At 36.7% G+C, this 25,649-nt stretch overlaps 3 protein-coding genes across 3 annotated transcripts; 2 read left to right on the top strand and 1 right to left on the bottom strand.

The window, feature by feature from the left end:
* Nucleotides 1-731: 731 nt before the first annotated feature.
* On the bottom strand, nucleotides 732-1,481 carry GCK72_022426 (uncharacterized protein; the record flags this gene model as incomplete). The annotated part of the gene is made up of 3 exons (XM_003096687.2): nucleotides 732-838; nucleotides 1,071-1,331; nucleotides 1,382-1,481. The coding sequence occupies 3 exons, from the start codon at nucleotides 1,479-1,481 to the stop codon at nucleotides 732-734; spliced, it is 468 nt and encodes a 155-aa protein (XP_003096735.2).
* A 3,512-nt stretch (nucleotides 1,482-4,993) lies between these two features.
* On the top strand, nucleotides 4,994-6,101 carry GCK72_022425 (uncharacterized protein; the record flags this gene model as incomplete). The annotated part of the gene is made up of 3 exons (XM_003096658.2): nucleotides 4,994-5,052; nucleotides 5,129-5,804; nucleotides 5,856-6,101. The coding sequence occupies 3 exons, from the start codon at nucleotides 4,994-4,996 to the stop codon at nucleotides 6,099-6,101; spliced, it is 981 nt and encodes a 326-aa protein (XP_003096706.2).
* Nucleotides 6,102-18,499: 12,398 nt separating this feature from the next.
* GCK72_022424 (uncharacterized protein) lies at nucleotides 18,500-24,519 on the top strand (the record flags this gene model as incomplete). Its single annotated transcript, XM_053734816.1, has 16 exons — nucleotides 18,500-18,516; nucleotides 18,568-18,638; nucleotides 18,688-18,841; nucleotides 19,549-19,779; nucleotides 20,154-20,465; nucleotides 20,832-21,029; nucleotides 21,371-21,577; nucleotides 21,621-21,695; nucleotides 21,741-21,839; nucleotides 22,256-22,404; nucleotides 22,458-22,605; nucleotides 23,070-23,334; nucleotides 23,560-23,813; nucleotides 23,906-24,024; nucleotides 24,072-24,280; nucleotides 24,451-24,519. 16 exons carry the CDS (start codon nucleotides 18,500-18,502, stop codon nucleotides 24,517-24,519), a joined length of 2,577 nt encoding a protein of 858 aa, XP_053578382.1.
* Nucleotides 24,520-25,649: the final 1,130 nt, after the last annotated feature.

The raw sequence follows: 25,649 nt of genomic DNA, 5'->3' as shown, positions 1-25,649 counted from the left end.
TCCGTGACTCAAAATCCCTAAACTATTGCTAAAAGTATTGAAGTTTCGAAAGTCATTGCAGCTGTCATGCACCTGGCTGTAATTCTTGACATGATCTAGTGAATTCAATTGGGAGTGGGGGTATGGATTAACTTGAAATTGGAGAACTTCTTGAAGTCACTGACTCTAGGGTAGCGCTAAAAGTATTGAAGTGTCCTGCAGCTGCCATGCACCTTTTTGTAATTCTTGTCAAGGGATGAATCCAGGTCTATCCATTCATTAAAATCCAAAATATTTAGAATGCAAAACTTATTCATTCCGAATGTTTGGATCGATGTGATCGTTGATTGAAACAATGAGCAGTAAAACTTGTTCAATCTTGTGAAACTTTTCATTCTAAAAGTGATTTATTTCGCTGAAGCTGGTATGATTCTTTGATGTGATTAAAAACTTTTTTGTCTGCTCTTTTCACCATGGAACTCAAAAATTTCATTTTCTTGAGACGTTTCTTTTATCTGGACTGAAAAAACTTGAAACCCCCAATTCTAACTCATAGTGATGACATTTTCTTCCAAAATCATACAAAAAAGCAAAACGTTGGGGGAGAGAGCCAAACGCTGGACTCTCTTACTGCCGCTCTCAGTCACTAGTAAAAAGAGATCTCAAGACATTTTTTTTTCGTACAGACATTTATTTTTCAAACAGGGAAGATGATTACAACTAAATGCTTTTAAAAAATTCGAAATATATCCTTATTTGACTTGATCATCTTGCTCCACTTGGAGAATCTTGTACCGCAACGTCCATTCTGCCTGGAGAATTCCATGCTTCTCTCGTTTTCCTTGTCTCCATTGGTGAACTGAAAATAGGTTGAACTACATTTTTAGACTAAATACTTCTTTCTCAAAAAAACATACCCGCTTCATGGCAATCTCCTTTTCCTGCCGTGACGTACCAGTCAACAAAAAGGGAGGGAGCGTTCCGAGGCTTTGAAACGTGTTGAAGTATTTGGGGCATCTGTGGATTGAAGAGACACCCAAAGTCTTTTGAAATAGAAATGCCATCAACGGTTGTTCGAAATCTAAACTTACTAATTAGCTGGTCTAGGTAGATCGGACGGGTGTTGCAGTACTCCATTGCTTCCAGAAGAAGTGAATAGTTGATAGAAGGCGTCGGAATTGATGGTAGCGCAGCAATTGGAGAATTCATCGGAACTCCTGGGTACGATGAAGTTGAGCATTGAAGTGGTCCTAGCACGGACGAGTACTCAACGATTGGAGAGTTCAGCGGAACTGGTGGCAAGGATGGAATCGAGTTCGTTTGAGACGAAGAAGCAGAATCAGCTTTTTTGGCTGTAAAATAATAATAATAATAATATGAATTTCTGCAAATTGAAACATACCATTTTCATTTTCTTCCATTAGTTTTTTGGCGTGTTCAATAAATTGATCGGCTGTCATCTTCCATGGAAAGGTGTTCATTCTGGAAAGCAGGTTCTCCATGGCCTAGAAAGTTTTCAATGGGAAAGAATTAGCAAACCACATGAACTAATTATTTCACAAGGAACTTTTTAACCAGACACCCTCCTCCCGGTCATTACTCACTTTTTCATAATTTGCAGCAGCGACGAAGATATGTCCACTCCGACCAAACGCAATTTAAAACAATAGAATAAGAATACTAGAATTCAAAGAAAATAAGGTATACCGGCCTCATCTCATATAGTGGCCTCAGTCGATATAAATTTTGACTCTCACGACGGGGTTTATATACATTTTCCATAGAAGGGCGGAGTCTTCTATACTACATGTTTGAATTTCACCCTTTTACTCACCTTCGTGTCTCCTCAGATTACCAGGAATATATTACGCAGGGAGAAGGAGACGCAGAACTCTAGTTCCCCAAAGTTGAAATAGGAAAAAGACAGAGTAAGGGAGAGGGCGGGCGAAGGGGTTTGATATGTGGAAAGGAAGTTAATGCGTGAGTTTATGTATACTTGATGAAGTTGTGGAGTAATCGGAAATTGAAAATTCAAAAGTCCCATTTACGTTTGGCGCGAACGGTTTCAAAAACTTACTGAACATATAAAATTTTACAATTTTTATTAAAAACAGTTGAAATAGTATGAAGAATGAATTAATGGATAAACGAAAGACAAAGAACACTCTCGAGTTTCTTTTTTTAATCCACTCAATTGTATCGTGTGGAAAATTGGTAGTTTTTTTCGAAATTTGTTTCATGTTCGGCCGTTTTCAGTTTTCAGCCTTGTTCCGTTCAATTCCACTTTTTGTCTGTATAAGTTATATGGGTCCACACGTTTGGTCTTTCTATTTCACATTTTTCCTAAACTTTATCAACTATACGAGTACATAAGTTCGCACTTTGAATTTTCAAAACACTCTCTCACACGCATTGCGCTATCTTAATTATACCTTTCTGTACTTCAAATATGGGAAATTTGTGCTCTGTGGTTCGTTTAATTCGCGGAATATTCTTTCAGTAATTTGATATGCAGTAGTGTATGGATTACTGAGTTGAATTTAGAGAGGTTTATTCAGTCGAAATCTCCAAAGTAGTGCAAAAGTATAAAAGTGTCGAAAGTCCTGCAGCTGCCATGCACCTGGCTGTAACTCTCGCCAAGGGATTAATCCAGTTCTCTCCATTTGTTAAAATTCTACAATTTTGAAATGGAAAATATATTCATTCCGAATGCTGGGATAAATGTGAATGGGATTGTTGATTAAACATTAATTAGTAAAATTTGGTTAAACTTATGAAAAATTGCATTCAAGAAGTGATTTATTCTGAAACGTGTTGAAACGGATTATTAAAGAACCAATAAAGCAGCGAGCGAATACTCCCTGAATAAAATAAAAAATAAGGAGTAGGGATCTGCCTCAGATACGACAAACTACATTTTTTGTCAAAAAACGGTACAGTAGAGCGACGTCGCGGAAACGCGCTCTGTCGCACAACAGTTGGTGCCAAAAAAGAAAGCCAAGAATATATACTTGTCGTATTTTGCCATATGAACCGCGACGGCCATTGAACGGGACTCGGAGATATTCAAATATTTTTGTTGTGTCCCTTAAGCCTTGCACAGCTGTGAAACAGTAATTTTCGGTGCTTATTGTCTTCAAATTTAACGACAAACTATTCTGGAAGCGGAGCATATGATTCAAATCTAAATTTGAAGACTTTTTCATTTTTTCTGGGTGAACCTTACAAACTACAAATTAAATGACAGCGTACAGGTGAAAATTCAAAAAATGAAGTTTTTTTCAATCAAAAACAGTTAAAATAATATTTAAAATGATTGAATGAATGAAAGTGAATGCACAATCCGTTTTATTGCACAGTGTGTCAAGCAGGCCTCGTTGGAGAAACATATTTGGAAAATCGGATATCCAAAATTTTCTCCGATTTTTTTGGAAAATCAGAGAAGTTGCAAATGAATGCGAAGATTTTGCCAGAAATGTTTCAAAACGGGGATTTGGTATCTTTTCTCAGAATTAACCTTTTTTTAAAGCATGTTCCTCAAAATCCTTTGAAACCTAACATAAATCAGTTATAAGAAAGTTTTCCAAAAAACATCGGAAATTTTTAAAAAATAAAAAGGTTTTTGTTGTCAACTTTTTCCTTATTCCAATCTGTTCACTAATTAATAATATTCATCTTTTTCCAATTTCCTGGTATCAGGAAAATACAAATAATTATAATAATAATCACCTTTATTTCTTCCAATGTGTCCGTGAACGCGCTCCGTCAAACGGCGGACACACACTATCTCACCCCTCAGCCGCGAGCCATCACGCGTAGCGGTCACGCAGAGCGGTCACGCGTAGCGGTCACGCGTAGCGGTCAAGGGCAGCGCATCGATGAGCGGCCGTTACCCTCAACTCGCGCGTGGAGTGATGTAGAGAGTGTGTGTGTGTGTGTGTTTCTCATAATCTTGATTCTGTCAGCTTTGCCGTATTTTTTATCCCCAGTACTTTTTTTTAAACGTTTCGAAATCTTTTAATTATTCATGCTTCAATTTTATTTTGATAATAATTTTATGATTTTCAGAAAACACAAAAATCCCACACGATGGACCCAGTCAACGCTAACCCGGAAACGTAAGTTTGAAATAAAATAATTTTAATCCAAAATGAGGATGTTTCGGTATTCCTGATTGACCCACAGAAAACATTTTTATGGACTAAACAGATGAAAAGTAGATTTTCATTTCTGTGGTTGGTCATTTATTTTTGTACGAACACTTTCTACAAACTATAGGCCGACGAATTTTTTTTTTCTCTAATCAAACGGAAGAGGTGGCCACAACATATTTAAAATCAGTCTAAAGTAGAGAAATTTTTAGCCGGTTTACTTTAATTGACTGCAAATTGATAGAGAGTGCTCGTACAAAAAATTGAGCAACAACAAAGAGGAAATTCTAGTTTTCATTTGTAGAGTCTATACCGAAAACATGTTCTGCATCAAACGGAAATACCAAGAGACCCTTTCAAAGTTACAGGGTAGCGCAGAATTACCCGCACAAGCTATAAGTGCTATATCTAAAAAAGTAAAAGTCAGAAAACCATGGGAATCAACAAAAAGTTTATTCATGATCATAACAACAATTATCAGTTGAACTTGTTCCATCCGACCTCCTCTTTTTTCAATGACAGCACGAAGGCGTCTGGGGTAGGCGTCGATGGTTGCACGCAGGTAATCTGTGGACTCGGATTTCACGCTTAATTCTTGTATCTCATGATGGAGTGAGAGTTTTCCAAAAAACTTTTTTTCCATACTTTAAAAATGAACAAAAATTTAATTAATACGCGTACTGGAATTGCGTCAATCGCCTTGTAAAACATTTTTGCGGGTAATTCTGCGCCACCTGTAGACATATTCAACTAAAAACAGCGTGTTGTTGGAATTATGGTCATTACTGTAGAATTTGAAGTGGATACAAAACCTTGTATATTCAAAATTTTATTTCAGCAACGACACGTCGATTCGAACGTTGATGGAACTCCCCGCAGACTTCCTACCAAAAGTTGCGCCATTCCTCGGTTACGTGGACCGGTGAGTAATAGCGTTATAACCCGATTTATAACATTTAGATTAAGAAAAATATGAACACGTATTATTATCGTTGCAGAGTCAACCTCTCCAAAGTCAACCGTGCTCTCCAGGATGAAGTCAAAAGTTGGAAGCCGGAAGTGAAATACATCGAAGTACAGTGTAACCAAAACCGATCAATAATGACGTTAGATGGGATACAAGTACATTACGAGAACGTGGTTCAACCCGGTGGACGACCAACAACAACATGCAAGGTCACGCACGTGGGAAGACGATCGAAGATGCTCCAGAATGCCAACCAGCTGGATTTGATCCTTAGTGACGTTGAGACCGTTCTCCGAAATCCTAAAGCGCAACTGGAGAAGTTCGAAGTATTTTCAACAACAGGATTCGAACAGAAGATAATTGAGAAGTTGGGCTTGCTTGTCCCTCAAATCGAAGCAAAATCCGTGAACCTCACCATGCACTGTTCAGCAGGTCAAGAAACAATTTTGTCTAGTTTCCAATCTGGAGTTCTGGAGTCATTGGTCTTGAATGACATGAATTGTCCAGGAATCGACTGCGGATCGCATATCAACTTAGTGACTGGATTGGAACAGTGTCAGCGTGCAAAACGAGTAACAATCTTCACTCATTCTCTGCGACCAGCCAATTTTAAATTAGAGAATTTGACTGGAGTTGAAATCTTGGATATGAAGTTCCAGCGAGAACATTTGACGATGTCAATTGCAACTGCTGAGAACTGGTTGAACGTAAGTTTTCGCCTAGACAATCTTATGTTTTTTCTATGTTAATGTTTTCAGATTCTCCGGCAGGAAACATCAGATCTGCCAGTCTTCAAAGTGGAAGTTCCATTCGACTTCCAGCTTCAGGATTTTGTCAGACATATGAGAAACGTCACAGGTCTTGCAGTTCAACACCACGGCAACATGTGTGGTCTCAATATTGCTGCGAAACCCCATGACTACCTGGAAATGATTCTCCAGTTGACTCCCCATGCTCTGTATGGTACTTTGAGGATTACACGCAAATTGCGCGTACGTGCATAGAGTTCATTGCTCTTCAAATACTGTGTTTTATCGCTTTTCGATCTTCTTTCTTTTACTTCGTTTTTCTTTTATGTGTTCACTATCCTGATGAGATTATCTATTTAGTTATCAAAGTCTCTTGTGTAATTCCTTTCTCTCATCATTCATAATTCCGTCAAACCCAGTTATTCCCACGTTTCCTTTTTCACTTGCAGAAACTCGTTCAAAATATAGGTAGTTTTTCGCTATTTAAGACATGCATGAACGTTTTATTGATTATTACACCAAATTCATGCTCAATGCCATTAATTCCAATCATTTTACTACGATTTGTCAAATAAACTTTTGAAGAAAATTTTTTAACATATACTTGAGGAAACTTCAGATATCAAAATTATCTCAAATACAAAAGAATTTTCGAAAAACCATTGTTAAGATGGTATTTTTCTGCTATAGAGCGAGCAAAAAGAATAGGCCACCCCTCGATTTGTTCTCCTGATTAAACTAAAAAAGTTATGAAAAATCTGTCTCTGCCATTCGATTCAGCTTACAATATTACCCCCGGATATTCAGTTCCGTCATCTTACCCCTTTTCATCTTTCCGTACCACCAGAAATTCATTTCATTGGGCGAGAAAAAAGAAAAAGACACCCTAGAAAATCCGATTTTCTTTTGTACTTCGCAATTATTTTTTACGAAAAAACTGTTTTAAATGATTACATTATACTTTGTATGTTGTTTTCAAGTATTTTCGTTAAATTTCATTTATTTTCAACCCCGGAATTTGAAAACAACATAAAAAGTATAATTTGATTATTCAAAACACACTGGGTAACAGCGATGAACCTCAAATTCAATTTCGTAAATCGACACCGAGAGAGATGCGTTGCGTGCGCGTCGCGGCTCCCTTCAAGTGATAAGCCGCGAAGCTCGTTTTTTCGTCAAAAAAATATAAATTTTCTTCATTTTCTTGTTTAAAACCGACTATTCGTACATATACTTTGTTTTTCGTTCGAAATATTATTACAGAACCGAAACAATATTTTTCAGTCAACTAATGCAGCGAAAAATGGACAAAATCAATGTACAAGTCAAGGCGAACATTTCAGGTTATTTTTTCCACGTATTTTTTCCGTTTAGACAGTTTTCCCGTAGATTCATGAATAAAACTTTAAGGTTTCTACTTCTACGTCTTGACAGCAGCTGAAATTGTGAATCTTCGGCTCGACTTCACCTCAAAGACGCTTCTTCGAAATTCAGTGCAAATTTTTCATTATTTCTCTAGTTTTGCTTTGTTTTTGTTTTATTATTTTAATAAAATTGATGTTGTTCGAAAGTTTTTTGTTGTAAACGTCACCAGTTATTAGTATTCTCATAGTTTTCCGTGTCTGAAATGTCCTAAAAATTCTTTGTCTTTCTCGCATTTTTCAAAGTCTGTATATTCAAAATTGTGTTTTCTGAAACAGGAAAATGTAATTCTAGTTGATTTTGACTTTTTCTTCAAAACAGACACGTTTCTATTATGTTTTCAGTGGAAAAAGCAGATTTTTCATAGCGCCCAGCGCCGTCCGCCGCGTCGCGGCTTATTCCGTTCGAGGCGACGCGGCTCTCGTATCAACGGAGCGCGTTTTCGCGAGGTTCATCGCTGTTACCCAGTGAAAACAGTTTTTCGTGAAAAATTAATTCCGAAAAACTGAAGAAAATCGGATTGAAGACATTTAGCAGGTTTTGAAATGGACTCCTAGTTGTCGAAAATACCTACAACCTATTTTATAGGTCGGTTGAAAGTGGCGCCTCCAGAGACTTCCCTTGTCAGAATACTTACTGTTTCAGAGTTCCAGGATGTGTATCTCACTAGGGAAGGATCCCGAGTTGAGACGGAGTTAGGGGTCGAGATATATCACTAGAACCGAAATTTTTTTTGATTTCAAATATGTATTCTGTTTTTGCAAAACGATCTCGTGAAAAAAGTTATTCGCGTTTGGGTTGCTTCTCAGTGCAAAAATGAGCATTTTCAAGACTTCCAATATTAACGGTTTCCATTTTTTTTTCAATTTTTTTTGTTTTGTACGTGTATTTGTTTGTGTTGGAATTCAAATTGTATTTTTTTTTGTTCGGTTCTAGTGACACGTACAATTTTCAACCTTGCCAGAAATGTCAATCATGTTTCTGGTAATCAATTATTTGAAGATTTAATAAAATACACTGCTCGACATAAGTATACAGCCACTTCGTTTTTCAATTTTTTTTCATAAATGAGGAAATCTTCTGCGGAATCTCAAATGCAGAAAAACACTGCTCCGAAGGCACAAAATTGTGCAATAGAAAAAATTAGATCCCTCTCTATACTTTTCGAAAAAAATTATTTTTTGTGAAAAACAGCTTTTTTCGACGCGACATAAGTATACAGCCAGTACCTGAAAAATGGCGTAGAAGTTCAAAGCTGTTTCAAATTACCAATAATCATATTTACAGTCCAATAGTGACTGTTTTGATGCACTTTTTGACACTTCAAGTTAAGAAATTAAAAAAATTTTGAGCACAACATGGAGAAAAATGCAAAAAAGCTTGTAACGCATTTATGAATTTATTATCACCCTGACATTTTTGTTAGCAATAAGAAAACTACAGGATTTATCTGGAATTATGTTTTGAACCTGTTTGAAGAACTTCTATCACTCGATGAAATAGGGATTTGTGGTCTTTTATTGCTAATTCTTTGTTTTTCATGTATGTTTTCTCACTATCGTTAAAAAATAACAATCGGAGGTGAGATCCCGGTTGGTCCAGTATAATTTTACAATTTTAGGGTTCTTCATGAACATTTATTACACATCTTATCGGGATAAAACTTGCTTACTTGAGACCAGGGATGACATTTTTGTTAAGAAAGTTGGGATGTAAATTTGAAAACGGAGTCACTGGGTTAAACAACCGAATAACAAAATTTTTATGGGTCTTTAGGTTTAAAGCACCTACTACGCCATAGCTTTCTTGAATTACAGTAATGTTTTAACCTTTCAAGACTCTTTTTTTGCTCATACTTATCTTGTCGTTTATCTGTATTTGTTGGCAGCTAGTTTCTTTCACTGACGCTTCTCCAGACATCAAGTAAGCCAGTTTTATCCCGGTAAGATGTGTAATAAATGCTCATGAAGAACTTTAAAGTTATAAAATTATACTGGACCAACCGCGATCTCACCTCCGATTGTTATTTTTTAACGAAAGTGAGAAAACATACATGAAAAACAAAGAATTAGTAATAAAAGACCACAAATAACTATTTCATCGAGTGATAGAAGTTCTTATAACAGGCTCAAAACATAATTCCAGATAAATCCTGTAATTTTCTTATTGCTAACAAAAAATATCATTGTGATAATAGATTCTTAAATGCGTTACAAGCTTTTTTGCATTTTTCTCTATGTTGTGCTCAAAATTTTTTTAATTTCTTAACTTAAAGTGTCAAAAAGTGCATCAAAACAGTCACTATTGGACTGTAAATATGATTATTGGTAATTTGAAACAGCTTTGAACTTCTACGCCATTTTTCAGGAACTGGCTGTATACTTATGTCGCGTCGAAAAAAGCTGTTTTTCACAAAAAATCAATTTTTTTCGAAAAGTATAGAGAGGGATCTAATTTGTTCTATCGCATAATTTTATGCCTCCAGAGCAGTATTTTTCCGCATTTGAGATTCCATAGAAGACTTTCTCATTTATGAAAAAAATTTGAAAAATGAAGTGGCTGTATACTTATGTCGAGCAGTGTAATAGCAATTTTTCAAAAGTATCACTCGAAACACTCAAAACACATTTTGACCAAAATCACTATTTTTCTAAAAAGGTTAAAACCTAGACAAATTGTCTGAACTTGATTGCAAAGCATTTTAGTATCGTTCTATCACGATATACAATCATTTCCTTTAAATTAGTTGAAAAATATTTCTTCTGGATACATCCACGTTTATGGAATAGTATGTGTCCAATAATTCTTCTTTGATCTTGATGTCGTTCTCCCAAAAACTGCTTCAAAATTTCACAGCGCTCGTTTATATTCCTGCTGAATCCATTATCTCCAAAATAACTCCACCCTGATCTTTTCACTCATTAAACAATAAACAAGATTGATTAATTGGTGAGACAAGTTTGCTAGCGGTTACTGATTTGACGATTGAAATTTGAGAACGTGCGACATCCGGTACACTGACCTTCCTCGATATCATTGCATAAAGAAATATGTTAAATTGAAATCGGATGAAGATGCAAACCTTTGATTTGAAGAGAGGGGGGGGAGGGGTCATTAATCATTGAGTGCCTTGACTTTCTCTTATTCCGCGGAGCAGCTGCCTCGTGGCAAAGTATGAAAACAGAATGAGAGTATTAGACGAGTGAAGAAGATTAGGCTCTGGTATAAAAAAAACAATGCTTGTAGGGCGTCTTAACACTTTTTTGAACTGTGTAGATTTTCACAGCTTTTTCAGGTGAAAATTTTCAGCAATTTGGAACTTCTGATGTATACAGAAATGTCAATAATTCTGATAACTTTGGCAGTTTAAAGTTAAATATGTCTAACTTTGAAAATGTGATACGGTATCACTAGTTGTTCCACTAAGAAAGTTTTTAATGGATCATTCAGATCGAAAGTAGAACTTCATTATTGTAGTTGACAGCTTTCTTGTACGGACATTCGCTAGAGATTTATGGTCATTTTAAGACGACAGCTCAAAAATCGCACTAAGTTTATCTGAAATTTGTCAATTTGAAGGAGAAATTACTTTGTCGATACGTAACTTGCTAGGGAGTGTCCGTACAAAATAGTTGTCAACTACAAAAATGAAGTTCTACTCTAGATCTGTACGATCCATAAAAATTTTACTTGATTTTACAATTACTGATACCATGAAACCATCTCAAAGTTCGGCATTTTCAACTGAAAACATCCAAATATGCAACCGATTCTGAATTTTACAGCAATCTATAGTCTGAAACTCACAGCGTAAAAGGTTTCGTAGTGGTCAGTTCAGGAGAAATAGAATCTACTGATAGTGAATAGTGAATAGCTAGTGTGCGATTATTTATTTGTTTTAGTTGTTATCTATTCATTTCATTTCCTTTTTTGCCCACCTATTGTCTTTTTGCCATTACGTAAATGATTATATGAAATATTTTTTATTTGTAAATGAAACAATTGTAGACAAAAAATTCAGATTTCCAGAAGAGAATAATTTTTTATGTTTGGCTCCACTAATGAATCAAACTGAACCCAAAATATTTTTTTTTGTCGGTGTGGGTTCCGGAAGAATAATCTAATGCATGTTCCGGTCTTTCTTTATACTCAACGAATATTCTAATCCGAAACCTCCTATCGTGCATTTTGGAACATCTGCTGTCTCAATTAGACGGCCCCCCTCCCCCTTCCCCCTTTCCTCGGGCCACTCTCTCCTCTTTTTCCGCACGCTGGTCAGCAAACACACATTGCACTTTTCCTCCCGGAACACCACCGGAAAACCGATGAAGGGATTATTCACCTCATTTTATAAACCTACAATTTGTGTTTTCTGTAGGCGTTCATTATTTTTAAATTTTCTAAAGTTATTATAATAATTTCTTAATTTTATAATAAATATGCGTGAAAATTCTTCAGGAAGTATATATCTTTATACTACTCCATATTTTTTTCAAATATAATTTTTTTGTAAAACTAGAGCTTTCTAAATTGACAAATTTTAAGGAGTTAGCTTTAAAACTGAAAATCTATTTTCAAAATATGGAGTTAAATCTGTTTTCACAATTGTCTTGTTTAACACCAGAAAATTATTTTTTGAAAACCACTTTCTCGAAATGTTGGCAATTTCCAGGTTAAACAAATCAATAGGGGAAAACTTCCAAATTCTTTGATTTTATCAGACTCCCTCACTGTAGATTCCTTGTATCATAGCATTTCCCACCAGAAATTCCAAATGACAAAAGTTTGGCGTCCGTCAATTTTCTCATCAGACTGCCGGGTGTCAGTTAAAATTTAAAATTGTTTTTGTTCAGTATATATTTCCCGAAATCATTTATTGCGTGCGATACTTTTCCCTCCTAATCCCCTCCTCATTCCGTTCTAAACAAATGTATCATAAATTACTCGCATTGACAGCCGACCTCCCGCTCTCTCTACCTCCCGTCTTCTTTTCCTCCTCCCCCGCCCCTTTGTATATTAGAAAAGGGGAGATGGGCATTAAACCAAAAAATTGAGAACTAAAAGTTTTTACCGTTACTGTAGCTCCATTATAAATGAACTATGAGCTTATTTATATTTTAATTCATATGACATCCAAATTTATAGGGTTTCAGTAAAACTATTTCTGCTAATACCTTAAATATTCTCCCGATTTCCTGACCGTATGATACTGTAATGCTGAAAAATGCACATGTAGTTGTGAACACTATCATACGGACTAAACCATACCGTGTGTCTTCGTCGAATAACCTAACGCATTCAAAAGGGTTCTTTTGTACACCAAGACCATCCTAATCCTAGACCGTGCTCGGTGACGTAATATCTCTGCATCTCCTCTAAATCTATTGTCTAGCAGGGACCATCTGCTAATGACCACTGAGACCTCTTCCTTGGACACAATCTCTCTCATTGTCTCTTTTGCGGCCCACCCATTCGGAACACCTCCGAATGACTTGCAAACACAGATACTATCTCTTTCTTTTCACCTAATATAATTATTATCGGTTTTTTTTTGCGGATTCATTTGAATTACATTATTATCGTTTTTAACCACGTTTTGAAAAATTTTGAAAAATATGAATAAATTCAAATTGTTGGAATATGAATTATTTATGAATTAAAAGAAAATTTTTTTTAATTAAAAGTTTGAAATTCAATCAAAAGGTGAATATGTATGATAATTTAAGAATTTTTACTCTAAATTTTCGTAAAATTTTAAAAAAGTTTGTTGAAATACCGTAAAACTGTAATAGAAGCACCCCTTTATTTGAGGCGCCCTTTTAATAGAGGCGCACCTTTTAATAGAGGCGCACCTTAAAAAGCGGTTTGAATAATAGTGGCGTCCCCTTAATACGTTTCGAATATTTTTTTCTGGTTTTCAGTCATTCTTTATCAAAGTTCGTGAAAAAAACACAACTAAAACCCAATTTTTTCGCTCAAAGCACTGCAAATTTAAGGGTTTTCGTGTAATTTTGTCCAAGAAAATGTTAGTTTGGTTGAAAATTGTTCACTTAAAAGTTGAAAAAATATTCGAACGAACAGGTTGAAAAATAGACGCGCACCTTCTATTAGAAGCGCCACTGTAATAGAGGCGCATTTGCGAACGAGGGTTGCAAAATAGAGGCGCATGCGCTTCTATTACAGTTATTACGGTAAGGACCCATTTTTGAATCCGGGTAGAGAGAAAGTTCGGTCGGGCCCTATTTTTGTAAAGTCTGAAATTAGAAAACTTCAATTATTTAGTTCAGATGTATTTGTCAGACACTTTACAGAAATGAAATGAAATATTCTATTTTAAAATAGTTTTTTCCTAATCTCGCGATTGTTTGTTTACAAAAACCTGAATCTCAAAAAGTTTTCAACACAAAATTGTGATTTATAATCCAAAATAAACATTTTTAAATTTTTGAATATAATTAAATAGTCGCCCACTGATTAACGTTCTAAGACAGTGTATTAGTTTTTACTGAAAATCTCACAAGACAACCGAGTATCAGTGATTAACCTCTATTAGAGGTTTTACGGTAACTTACTCTAGATACGCAATGAAAGTAAGCGACCTTATCATCATTTACAATATCCACAAATTCAAAATACCAAGCGAAATGTTACTTTGGCGTCCACACTATTTTTTCACAGTTTTTTCTCTGATTCTCTTCTATATTTCTTTTCTCTTCGATACGCGTCGCAGTGCCCCCCCCCCCCCTCTTCCTTTTGCCCGCTCCCTCCAAAACTATTTGAATTACAAGTACATGGTCTCCTCGCACCTCTTCCCTCTTTCTACAGAAATAACCAATGGTGTGATAGTGTCTCCTTCCTCTCCCCATTTCTGTCTCTCAATTCCAATCAAATCATTTTTAGTTATGAGTTCATATCAATCACTCAGTACTTTCTCTACGACTCATCTTACAACTGCGCCCCACCGCTAACAAAAGAGTAACAGCGAGAGACGCAAAGTTATTTTCGCGTTTTTTAATTATTTTTTTTTAAATAAAAACCGTGAAAAGATGTGTCGGCGCCAAAAAAATACTCTGCCTCTCTTGCCGATAATCTCTTGTTTGCGATGGGGCACAGTTGTATCAAAAATGCTGGGCAAATAACTCCTGACATCAGTTAGACCTTACAGGCAATAGTTGTCAACTAGGAGAATGAAGGACTGACTTTGAATACACAACAAAAGTATATCACCTAGGCATCACTATCTATTTCATGCCAATCACTCAACGCATTCCCCATTCAAATTTTCAAAACAATGTTTCTCTTTGGCGGGAGCTACTTCTTCACAGATTTTTTTTCTCTCTTAACCTCTTCTATCATTCTTTTCCCTTCGACACGCGTCGCAGTGCCCTCCCCCTCCCCCTCCTTCTATTTACTCTGTTCCCTCCAAAACTATTTGAATTACAAGTACATGGTCTCCTCGTACTTCTTCCCTCCTTCTACATAAAAAAACAATGGTGTGAAAATGTCTGCATCCTCTCTCCCTTTTCGTATCTCATTTCCAATCAAATCACTTTTAATTATGAGTTTATCTCAATAACTCAGTATTTCGTTACTACTCCCGCCTGAAAACAGTTTAATTTGTTTTTTTCGAACGGCTGGTTCTTTTGTAGAATCCGTTGACTTTTTTTTACCATTTTTACTTTCAGTATGTTTTGCCTTAACATATTTCAGAGCAAATCTGACGTAGTCTGTTTTTTCTCATCATGGTTTTTGTTACTGTCGAAAAAATAAAGTTCCGACAAGGATTTTCAAAAAAAAATTTCGCGGGCTGGAACACGCAAGCGCATGAAGTTCTGAGCGGAGCTTAAACTGCAAGCTTAATTAAGCGGCGCTGTTGTAATTCCAGTTGTTTTTTTCCAAATTAAGAACCGCGCCGCTTGCAGTTTAAGCTCCGCCCAGAACTTCATGCGCTTGCGTGTTCCAGCCCGCGAAAGGTTTTTTGAAAATCCTTGTCGAAACTTTATTTTTTCGACAGTAACTCTTATTTTCCTACCGGTTTGAATATTTACACTAGATACTTTGTTTTAGCCACTTGCAGCCAACCCCGTCTTACAACTGCGCCTCATCGCTAACAAGATTGTATCGGCGAGAAGCGCAGAGTTATTTTTTCCGCCGACTCGTATTTTTACCGATTTGGATCAATTATCTTTGTTTTTCACAATAGTTTTCAAGAAAAAGAATGAACATCAGTGATAATAGGTCAAAAACGGTGAAAACATGTATCGGCGCCAAAAAATACTCTGCGTCTCTTGCCGATACTCTCTCGTCTCCGATGGGGCGCAGTTCATTGTAAAAATGCTGAGATAAAAACTCCTGACATCAGTTAGACCTTTCAGACAAAAGTTATCAACTATGAAAATAAACCTAATCTTTACATCTACTTCATGACAATCACTCTAAATATTCTCACGTTTAAAATATCAAATATTGTGGCTCACTCTTTGGCGCGCACACTATTTGTGCACAGTCTTTTTTTCTCTGATTCTCTTCTATTTTTCTTTTCTCTTCGATACGCGTCGCAGTGCCCCCCCTCCTTACTTTTGCCCGCTCCCTCCAAACTATTTGAATTAGAAGTACATGGTCTCCTCGCCCCTTTTTCCTCTTTCTACACCAGTAACCAATGGTGTGATAGTGTGTCCTTCCTCTCTTCCTTTCGTATCTCATTTCCAATCAAAGCACTTTTAATTTTGAATCTATCTCAATAACTCAGTACTTTCTCTACTACTCATCCTACAACTGCGCCCCACCGCTAACAAAAGAGTATCAGCAAGAAACGAAGAGTTATTTTTCGCGTTATTTTTATTATTTTTTTAAAGTTAAAAACAGTGAAAACATGTGTTTGCGCGAAGAAATACTCTGCGTCTCTCGCTGATATCCTGTCGTTTGCAATGGGGCGCAGTTGTATCAAAAATGATGAAAAAATTACTCCTGACATTAGTTAGATTCTTCACACAGAGCTTCGAAAATGAAGGAAAGACTCTGAATACAAAATAAAAGTATATCACCTAGTCAATACTATCTACTCCATGACGATCACTCAAAGCACTCTCACATTCCAAATTTCGAAAGATGGCGCTTTTTGGCGCGCACACTTTTTGTTCACAGTGTTTTTTTTCTCTGATCCTCTTCTATTTTTCTTTTCCCTTCGACACGCGTCGCAGTGACCCCCCCCCCCCTTCCTTTTGCCCGCTCCCTCCAAAACTATTTGAATTACAAGTAAATGATACCTCGCCCCTCTTCCCTCCTTCTACAGAAATAACCAATAGTGTGATAGTGTCTACCTCACTCTGTACTTTCATCACAATCACTCTGTACTTTATCCGCTCTTCTTAAAACTCGCCGATATGTCTTTCACCGCCTAAAATTTATTGCATTTTTTACTCTTTTTTTTGTTGCATTGTTTTTCTTGAGCAGTATTAGCTGCTCATCCAGTTTTACAACTGCGCTCTATCACAAACGAGGGAGGCGGGAGACGTAGAGTAATTTTTTGCGCCGACATGTATTTTCACCAATTCCAATCTATTATCCCAAAAATGCTGGGATCGTAACTCCTCACATTCAGTTAGACCTTACAGACAAAAGTTGTCAACTACGAGAATGAAGGACTGACTTTGACTACTAGTCATCACTATCTATTTCACGCCAATCACTCAACGCATTCTCCCATTCAAATTTTCAAACGATTTTTCTCTTTGGCGGGCACACTATTTGTTCACAGTTTTTTTTCTCTGATTCTCTTCCATTTTTCTTTTCCCTTCGACACGCGTCGCAGTGCCCCCCCCCCCCTTCCTTTTACCCACTCCCTCCAAAACTATTTGAATTACAAGTACATGGTCTCCTCGCCCCTCTTCCCTCCTTCTACAGAAATAACTAATAGTATGATAGTGTCGGCTTTCTTTCTCCCTTTTTATATCTCATTTCCAATCTGAGCACGTCTGAATTATTAGATCATCTCAATTACTTAGTACTTTCTCTACTTTTCTTTTTAAAACTCGACGTTATGTTTTTCCCGCCTAGAAAAAGTCAAACTTGGTTTTCTCAAAAGGCTCGACTTCCATATTTTCGATAAAAGTAAAAAACTTACTTTTCCCAATAAAAACATTGTCATCTGATTATCACTATCTACTCCATCATAATTACTTAAAATACTTTCACATTCCGAATTTCGAACATTCTCACCTACTCTCTGGCGGGCACACTATTTCTTCAAAGTCTTTTTTTCTCTTTTCTCTTCTTTAGTTTCTCCCTTTCAACTCTTCACACATTTGAATCTCAAGCTTAATGCGGTAACTGTTTCTTCCTTTAACACTCCTTTTTTTCTCTACAAAAGGGATTCTTTTTCAAGTCCTATTTCTTAACGGATATCTGAATTTTTGCTATCAGTTGTTTTCTTATTGAGTCTGTCTGCGTGTCCGTACATCCGGATATCCCAATTCTTCCCTGACGAGATGATAAGAACGAGGAATCCGTCCTCTTTGTATGTATCTTTGTTTGAATCTATGATATCAATTGTTTTCTCATTGAGTCTGTCTGTGTGTCCGTCCATCCGGATGTTCCACTTCTTCACGGACAGCTTCAGACGAGATGATAAGAACGAGGAATCCATCCTCTTGTATGTATCTTTGTCTGAATCTTCGCTAGCGTTTGTTTTCTCATAGAGTCTGTCTGTGTGTCCGTGCATCCGGATGTCCGATTTCTTCACTGACAGCTTCAGACGAAATGATAAGAACGAGTAATTCATCCTTTTGTATGTATCTTTGTCTGAATCTTTGCTATCAGTTGTTTTCTCATCGCGTTTGTCTGTGTGTCCGTGCATCGGGATTTCCCACTTGTTCACGGACAGCTTTAGGCGAGATGATTACAAAGATGAATCCATCCTTTTGTACAAAAATTACTTGCATTAACACTCGGTTCCCCGCCTCTCTGTCTTTTTCCCCTGCCCTTCGTATCTTGAAAAACGATTTTTTGCGTATTTCTTCTCATAACAGATAATTTGTGACGAATAACGGTGTGGGTCTTTTTATCTGGATTCCATCAGCTTGCCATATTTTAACCTCATGTTCTGGAATATAGTAGAACAATCTTATTTTTAACTCTTCGAGGTCTTTTAATTTTATTTCTAATGCTTCAATTTCTTTTGAATGATAAATTTATAACTTTCAGGAAACTAATCGTCTCACTTATCAATCGCCATGGAGCAAGTTAGAATGTAAGTTTGCGACATAGTACTTTTAATCTAAAACTAATCCATAAATTTCAGCAATTCTGGATCAACACCTTCGGATGTCACAATGGACTTTGATCATCAAACCAGTGCTAATGTTGATACCCGTAAGTTTTTGATAAAAACTATTCACAAAATATACTTACACTTTCACAGGTGCAAATCTCATGGAAATTGCTGAAGTCAAGCAGATCAATATGATGGCTAACGGAGAAAACAAGAATAATGGAGATGGAATGTTGGCTGGAGAAAATGCCTCAGAGAATGGAAAAAACGTGCCATCAGGAAACATGTGCAATGACAATGAAAGGTAAGGGGGATAACTTTAGGAAAAAATTTTAAGAGGTTGTGATGTAACGGTATACTGACGAGGAAATTATTCGTGGACCATCATGATAAATTCCTCAAACTTTTATAGTTTTCAACACTGCCCAAAAGTTTCTCAATATCGATTGCCCAGAAAGTGCATATATCACAAGTAGGGCTTCATTTTTGTAGTCGACAACTTTTTTGTACGGGCACTCCCTAAAGAGTTATGGCCATTTTGAGACCACAGCTCAAAAATCGCTCTATTTTGCACTGAAATTGGTCGATTTGAAGAGGAAATTACTTGTTGATACGTAATTTGCTAGGGAATGTTCGTACAAAAAAGTTGTCAAATATAAAAATAGAGCTGTAATTTTGATTTGTATGATTCATTTAAAATCTACTAGATGTAGCAATCAGAATTAAGATGACACGTTCTAAAAGTTGGGCGATTTCATCTGAAAACGGCCAAAGTCCATAACCTCATAACCGATACTGTACTGGAGCCGTACAATTCTGATATACATGGAGAAAGACACTTTTTTTTGTTTTTCGAAAAGCTTCTTGTGTGAAGTTTGATTCAGGTCAAATGATCTCGCTTGCATTAATAATAATGTTAGATAGATTTTGGTTGAAAACTGATAAAATCTCTTCTTTTTTATATTTTTCAATAAAATCCTTGGATACAAGACAAAATTTACAATTTTTCAGATCACCACTCTATTCGGCAAATAATGCGAGCAATTCTTCTGAGCAGCTCGATATGCTCGACGTCGATAGTTCTCCACTTATCTTGGCAGGAAGTGGTGAAGCTGTTTCTGGTGAATCTGTTCAAGAAATAACAGAAATTGAGACTGTCACTAACGGCAACGAAGTTGAAAAACAAGAAACTAGAGCCGACATGTTGCACAACGGAGAAGATGAAAGCCAAGCAACCAAAGAGTGAGAAAACTGCTATTATTGACACTTTTATAAATTTTTCGAGCATCGGGAGAGAGATATGCCTCGCCGGTCGCGCAAAGCTATGTTTATAGTGAGCTTATATAGCTGACTCGTTTTTTGCGCAAGTTTTCTAGCTAGCCCAATTTAAATTTACAAAATTTAAATTTACAAGTTTGTCAAATTAAAATATGACAGTCAGAAATCAAAAGTGTTTTTTGCAAAATTTTGTTGCGAAAGCATTAGTCAAATTTATAATTTTTACGACATTTCTAGTGCTATGTTCCCGAAACACAAGCTCCATCAATCGTAAAATTATAGCAAACCGTTAGTATATTTTTGCGACAGTGAAAAAAACCACATCACTATAATTTCAGCCAACAATCGGAACTGGCCAGTGGTGAGGACTCGTCTTCACTCCACGTAACTTCTGAGCACGATCTTGTTGCTAGTTCTGAACCAGCGGCTACAACAACAACAGCAGAAAATGGTGACGATGCCACCGACATCGCCGGTCCTTCCACTAGCATGGCTCCGGGAGCAGATACAGCCGCTGTTGCCAGAAAAGTGAAGGTTACAACAAAAAAGGCCAAAAAAGATAAAGAAGAAGAGGAACTTCGCGCCGCGCATATGTTCTCGGAGTTTTCACTGCGAGTTCGAAAAACTGCCGCACCAGCTGAACCTCCAAAGTAAGTACTCTTAGAAATAGTTAGAAATAGATAAACTTAAAATTAATAACAATTATTTCTAGTATGAAAAAATATTTCCTAGTGAGATATTACAAAATTCCCAAGTTGACATGATCCTCCGTCTTTTGTCCGGAGTCCGGAAATTTGCTTTGCTAGAGAACACAGGGACTAAAAGACCTGTTGAAAAACAATACTCCTCGATGTTTTTTTTTGAACGACAAAATTATTTACATCCAAAAAAATTCATTTTACATCCAAAATTCCAAGGCGATTAATTTGCATCCCCTGTACACCGGTTTTATAGCTGTGAACACATTGTATTACTCTGACGTGAAACATTTTTAGGTATGTAACTTTTCTCTACAGATTTTCAACAAAGTTAGAAACTACTAAAACCAGTAGTGCATCAACCAAAAAGGGATCTTCGAGCAAAATGCATTCTGGAGAACCGAGTACAAGCTCCGCGACAGCCGGCACTTCCACTCCAGCAGAGACTCCCGTTGTGACGAGTGTCTCCCCCACAAAGCGACGAGACCGTCGCCCAAATCCGATTCCACGTATGAGGTAGAGAATCCGAATAATCGTTTTTAATATTCGAAATTTTTAGAAATGTCGCTCCGCCACGTGATTAATTTGATTAATTTTGTGAAAAATTTGACAATTTGAATTTGTTTTGCAAAAAGTCGAATTTTTGACTATGCTTTTAAATGTCGATAAAAACACAGTCATTTTTGGCTATTTTTTCATGAAAATTTCGAAAAAATTGTGCACATTTCTCAAATTAGGGCTGGCAAATTTTTTCATCGTCCCAGCCCGACCTGAGATTTTGCAAGTCTATTTTAAGTCTGTAACTGTTTCTTGTACTACTGTTTCTATGATACCAAAATAAACTCTGCTCTTTACAGGTCCTCCGCAAAGCCGAAAGCAGCAAAGACCAGTGGTGCATTGGCAAGAAAGATAACTGCAAACACTAGAAAACCAGACGTGCCAAGCTCGAGCTCCTCGACAACCGTCTCTTTCACTCCTGCCGAAAAGAATGTGTCCGCCACGAAGCGCAGAGAACGTCGCGCCGCTCCTAATCCATCTCGTCACCCCGCCCCCATTCCACCACGGTAGTGAATACGAATTTTCGTTTTTAATATTCGAAGTTTTTAGAAATGTCGCTCCGCCACGTGCAAATAATACTCGTCGTGCTCCTTTACAAATTCCTCCTCTGCCACAGTTCAATGAGTACGTTTTTATCAGTTTTCAATTTCAATCAAATTTTTGTTCCAGTAAGAAGGCCTTCATTGCTGCAATTTCAAAATTCCGCAAACAAGGCAATAAGGAGTTCATGAGAACGTTTGTGGCGGGAGAACATCTATTTGAGAACAAGTAAGTTTGATGATTCTGGATGTAATTGTAAAAGTATTTCTAATCAAAAAGTTCAATTTTAGAAAATTTAATAGGTTATTGTATTCAGACTTGTCAAAAATCGGTACCCATTTTTTTGAAATTTCGTAGTAAAAGTCCCTAAATTACAACACATACTCATCTTTTGGTAAAATTTTGAATTTTTCAAGAAGAAATTAAAAAATACCAACTTTTATTCAAAACTGGCCGGACCGAAAATAACTTTGATTTTGGCCCGGCCCGGCCTGGCCCGTGACAAGACTGATTGTAGTTTATTTAATGCTAGTCATACATTTGTTAAATTCAACCAAGGAATTGTACTGTAAATATTTCGAAGATCCTTAAAATTTGAGAGTTCACACAGAAAACTTTTTCCTCTGTATAAATCCATTTTTCAGAGATGTTGGCGTTAAATATTGGAACGATGGACACAATTATGAGCAAAAAATAGGGGAATTTAATTGTGTCCATCTTTTCAAGACGAAGGATGGTCTCGAGTTTGAATACCCGGAGAAGCTGAAGCTGGCTAATGTCCGGAGTTTCATTCGTGAGTTTTTATTAATTGTGATACAAAAATACATTCAAAATTTATATTTTCAGCAGGAGCAACGAAACTCAAAATAATAGACTCATACAGTCAGCAGTCTGCCGACATGGAAATGAATGATTTGGTGGCGGCTTTCAAGACGGATAGGCCAAACCGGACAGCGGCCTTTAATCTATTAAGTTTTGAGGCTAGAAATACCAAGTAAGTATTTTTTTTATTTCCCTTCTCTGGTTTTATACAGTACCGTGCAGTATGACATACAGCTTAGCCTTTTTAAATTGAATATGACCAACTTTAGTGGGTGTTACGGTATCACTGATTGTCCCACAAAGTTAATTATGTATGAACAATACACAACAAAGGTAAAGCTTAATTTTCTTAGTTGACAGCTTTTTTGCACGTACCCTCCCTAGAGAGTTACATATCGACAAAGTAATTTCGCCCTCGAATCGTCCCATTTCAGATCAAAAATAGAGTGATTTGTGAGCTGTTCTTTTAGAATGACTATAACTCTCTAGGGAGTGTCCGTACCAAAAAGTTGTCAACTACAAAAATGAAGCAATTCTGTATTTAACAGGAAAATATAGTCTGAAAGTCTTACTGCACAATACTGTTTATCATGACAAAACTCAAAACTAACCAGTTTGAACGGATAACTTTTCTAGGCTTCAAAACAAGATCGCTGTCCCAAAGTTTGTCCGGAATTCATCTATTGTGGACAAACTCACGAAACAATTGGAAGAGAAGAAAAAAGAAGTTTTGGACACAATGAGAAACACAAAGGAACGGCGAGAGAAATTGAAGGATATTGGCAACAAAATTTGGTCGATGCCACAGTACCAGAAGTTTGTACTGTTATCTATGCAGGATTCTTTTACAGACATTCACATAGATTTCAGTGCAACATCGGTATATTATCATGTTGTAGAAGTAAGTCTCATTTGAATATTTTTAAAGTTGGCTTGGATTATCCGTATTAGCATTCAAATTCTTTTTTTTCTAAAAACAAATGAAACAACATTTAGTCAAAAATTATAAATTTAAACTTTTTCTTCGAATAGTTTAGTATGAAATCGGTTTATTTTTCAAACCGGGCCGACTGTATTCTCTACCTGTTCAATACATATTTGCAAAAATGCATTTCTAATGTTTCAGGGTCGCAAAATATTCTACGTCGCCAGGCCAACTCCGGAGAATCTGAAAGTTTATAAAAAGTATGAGACTGACGTCAATGTCCCAAAGGAGTGGATTGGAAAAAAGTTGTTCTCGGAGTTCCAAAGAGTGGAGATCAAGAAGGGAGAGACGGCCATGATCCCTTCTGGATATCTCCACTTTGTTTACACTCCGGAGGACTCTCTGGTCATTGGCGGAAATTTTCTGATGGAGAAGTATTTGCAATGGCAGTTTGAGTGAGTTAAACTTTTTTCAATTTCAAAATGTTCAACGCGTCCCAAAAATTTGTTTCTTGGAGATGCCTTCTCACAATGAATTGAAATTTCAGGCTCACCGCCATTGAGGAAGAGTCATTGAGATTGAAACGAATCGATCTGAATCAACTTTATCTAGGATTCTACAACGTTATGTGGGCCTATGCCGAGGAGTTGTTGGCAAAGATTGAGGGTAGCTTTATTTATTTTAATATAGTAGCTTTGAAAACTAAGTTCCAGCTGGAAATCCAAGTGCTGAGACGATTCGACTTTCCGACACCGTGAAGGGTCTATTGAACCCAGAGAGGATTCCTGTTGACCCCAGAGAGGCCAAGGATTGGTACTCAGAGGAGCAGAAAAAAACGATTGCGGAGAAAATGGAGAGAGCATTAGCACAGCCGCCACAACCAAATGTGCCTACTGTCCAGGCAACCGTGCCTGCCCAACCAGTGAGTTAAAAACTTGAAAATTCAAAAACTAAAAAAAAACTTTCTCATAGTTGCTGCTCAATACTACAGTAATCCACTTTGAAAGTATTTTCGCTTCCCTATTCAAATTCAAGTCTAGATCCTTGCAAAGACAAATAAAAACTACATTTGGATAGTTTTAACATTTTCAGGCCGCCTCAAACAAACGTCGAGCTCCAACTAGTTCCTCAAGAAAGCCACCTGCCAAGAGAAGACATTAAACTGCTTTCGGTCATCAATTTCTTCATTTGCTGTCCTCCACTGCAGCCAACTACTCAAGTCCCAAAGATCTTATTTCCTTCCTCTCTACCTATGTACTCTCAGTTATAGAATTTCGCTCTGCTGTTCATTCTCCTTCTCCCTCTAGCGCATTCTCTCATACACTAGAAAAACCTCTACAATCATGATTTATACTCCTTCCGTCGTCTTTTTTCTTTTTCACAATCCCATTCTGGAATTCCATCACATCTAGTTCTCCAAAATTTCTCTCCCCCGATCAATTCATATCTCTTCTTGCACAATCCATTAATCGACTATAATCTCCATCTCTCTCTCTCTCTCACCCTCACGGGATATATTGCTCCAACACTTGTCCCCTTCCTTTTATACCAGTCAGTCATATTTATTCATTCTTCTTGTCAAATTTCAGAACTCCCTCACATCCACTATTTCGGTTTTATGATTATCATCTTCTCCTATTCTAGCTTGTTACTATGATTCTCAAGTTATGGCTCCATTCTTCATCATTCCTGGTCTGTCGCCTAGTGAGGGGTTTCCTCAAGTCTCCAGTGTTCATTACCTTTTTCATTTAAACTTTAATCCAAAATTTAAACTTATTATATTTGAATTAAAACTTATTCAATTGTTGTGTTTTTGTTCCTATTCTTTCCTCTGTTTTCATTTTTTCACCGAGAAAATAGAATAACCATTGTTGATTAGTATCGAAATCTCCCACTTTCTTTTGTTTTGTATTTCCAAGTTTTGCCTGCTTTTTGTCCGACCTCCTCTTTATAACGATCTCTCTATTTTTTGTTCGATCTCGTCTTTGAAACCATCTCCGTACTTTTTTCCATATTATCACTCATTCCCTTCTTTATATATCTTGTTTTCATATCTAAATCTTTCATTTCAACTTTCAATATCTATTCCTAGTTGAATTTTTTTTGTTTTTGTTTTTGTTTGCGATTCATTTCATTGTTCAATAAATGATTCATTATAAGAAGCGACAACTTTTTTCATTTTTTAAACCCAGAAAATTTCAGATATAATCCACAGAAAGCATGAATCTGCCAAGTTTCCATCAACTCGAATGATTCATCATTTTCAGAAAAAGAGCATAAACTCGAATAAA

The sequence above is a fragment of the Caenorhabditis remanei genome, chromosome X (genome assembly GCF_010183535.1).
Source record: "Caenorhabditis remanei strain PX506 chromosome X, whole genome shotgun sequence".
Taxonomy (NCBI): domain Eukaryota; kingdom Metazoa; phylum Nematoda; class Chromadorea; order Rhabditida; family Rhabditidae; genus Caenorhabditis; species Caenorhabditis remanei.
The sequence above is the reverse complement of the archived record's forward strand: the minus strand, read 5'-3'. Positions and strand labels throughout refer to the sequence as shown.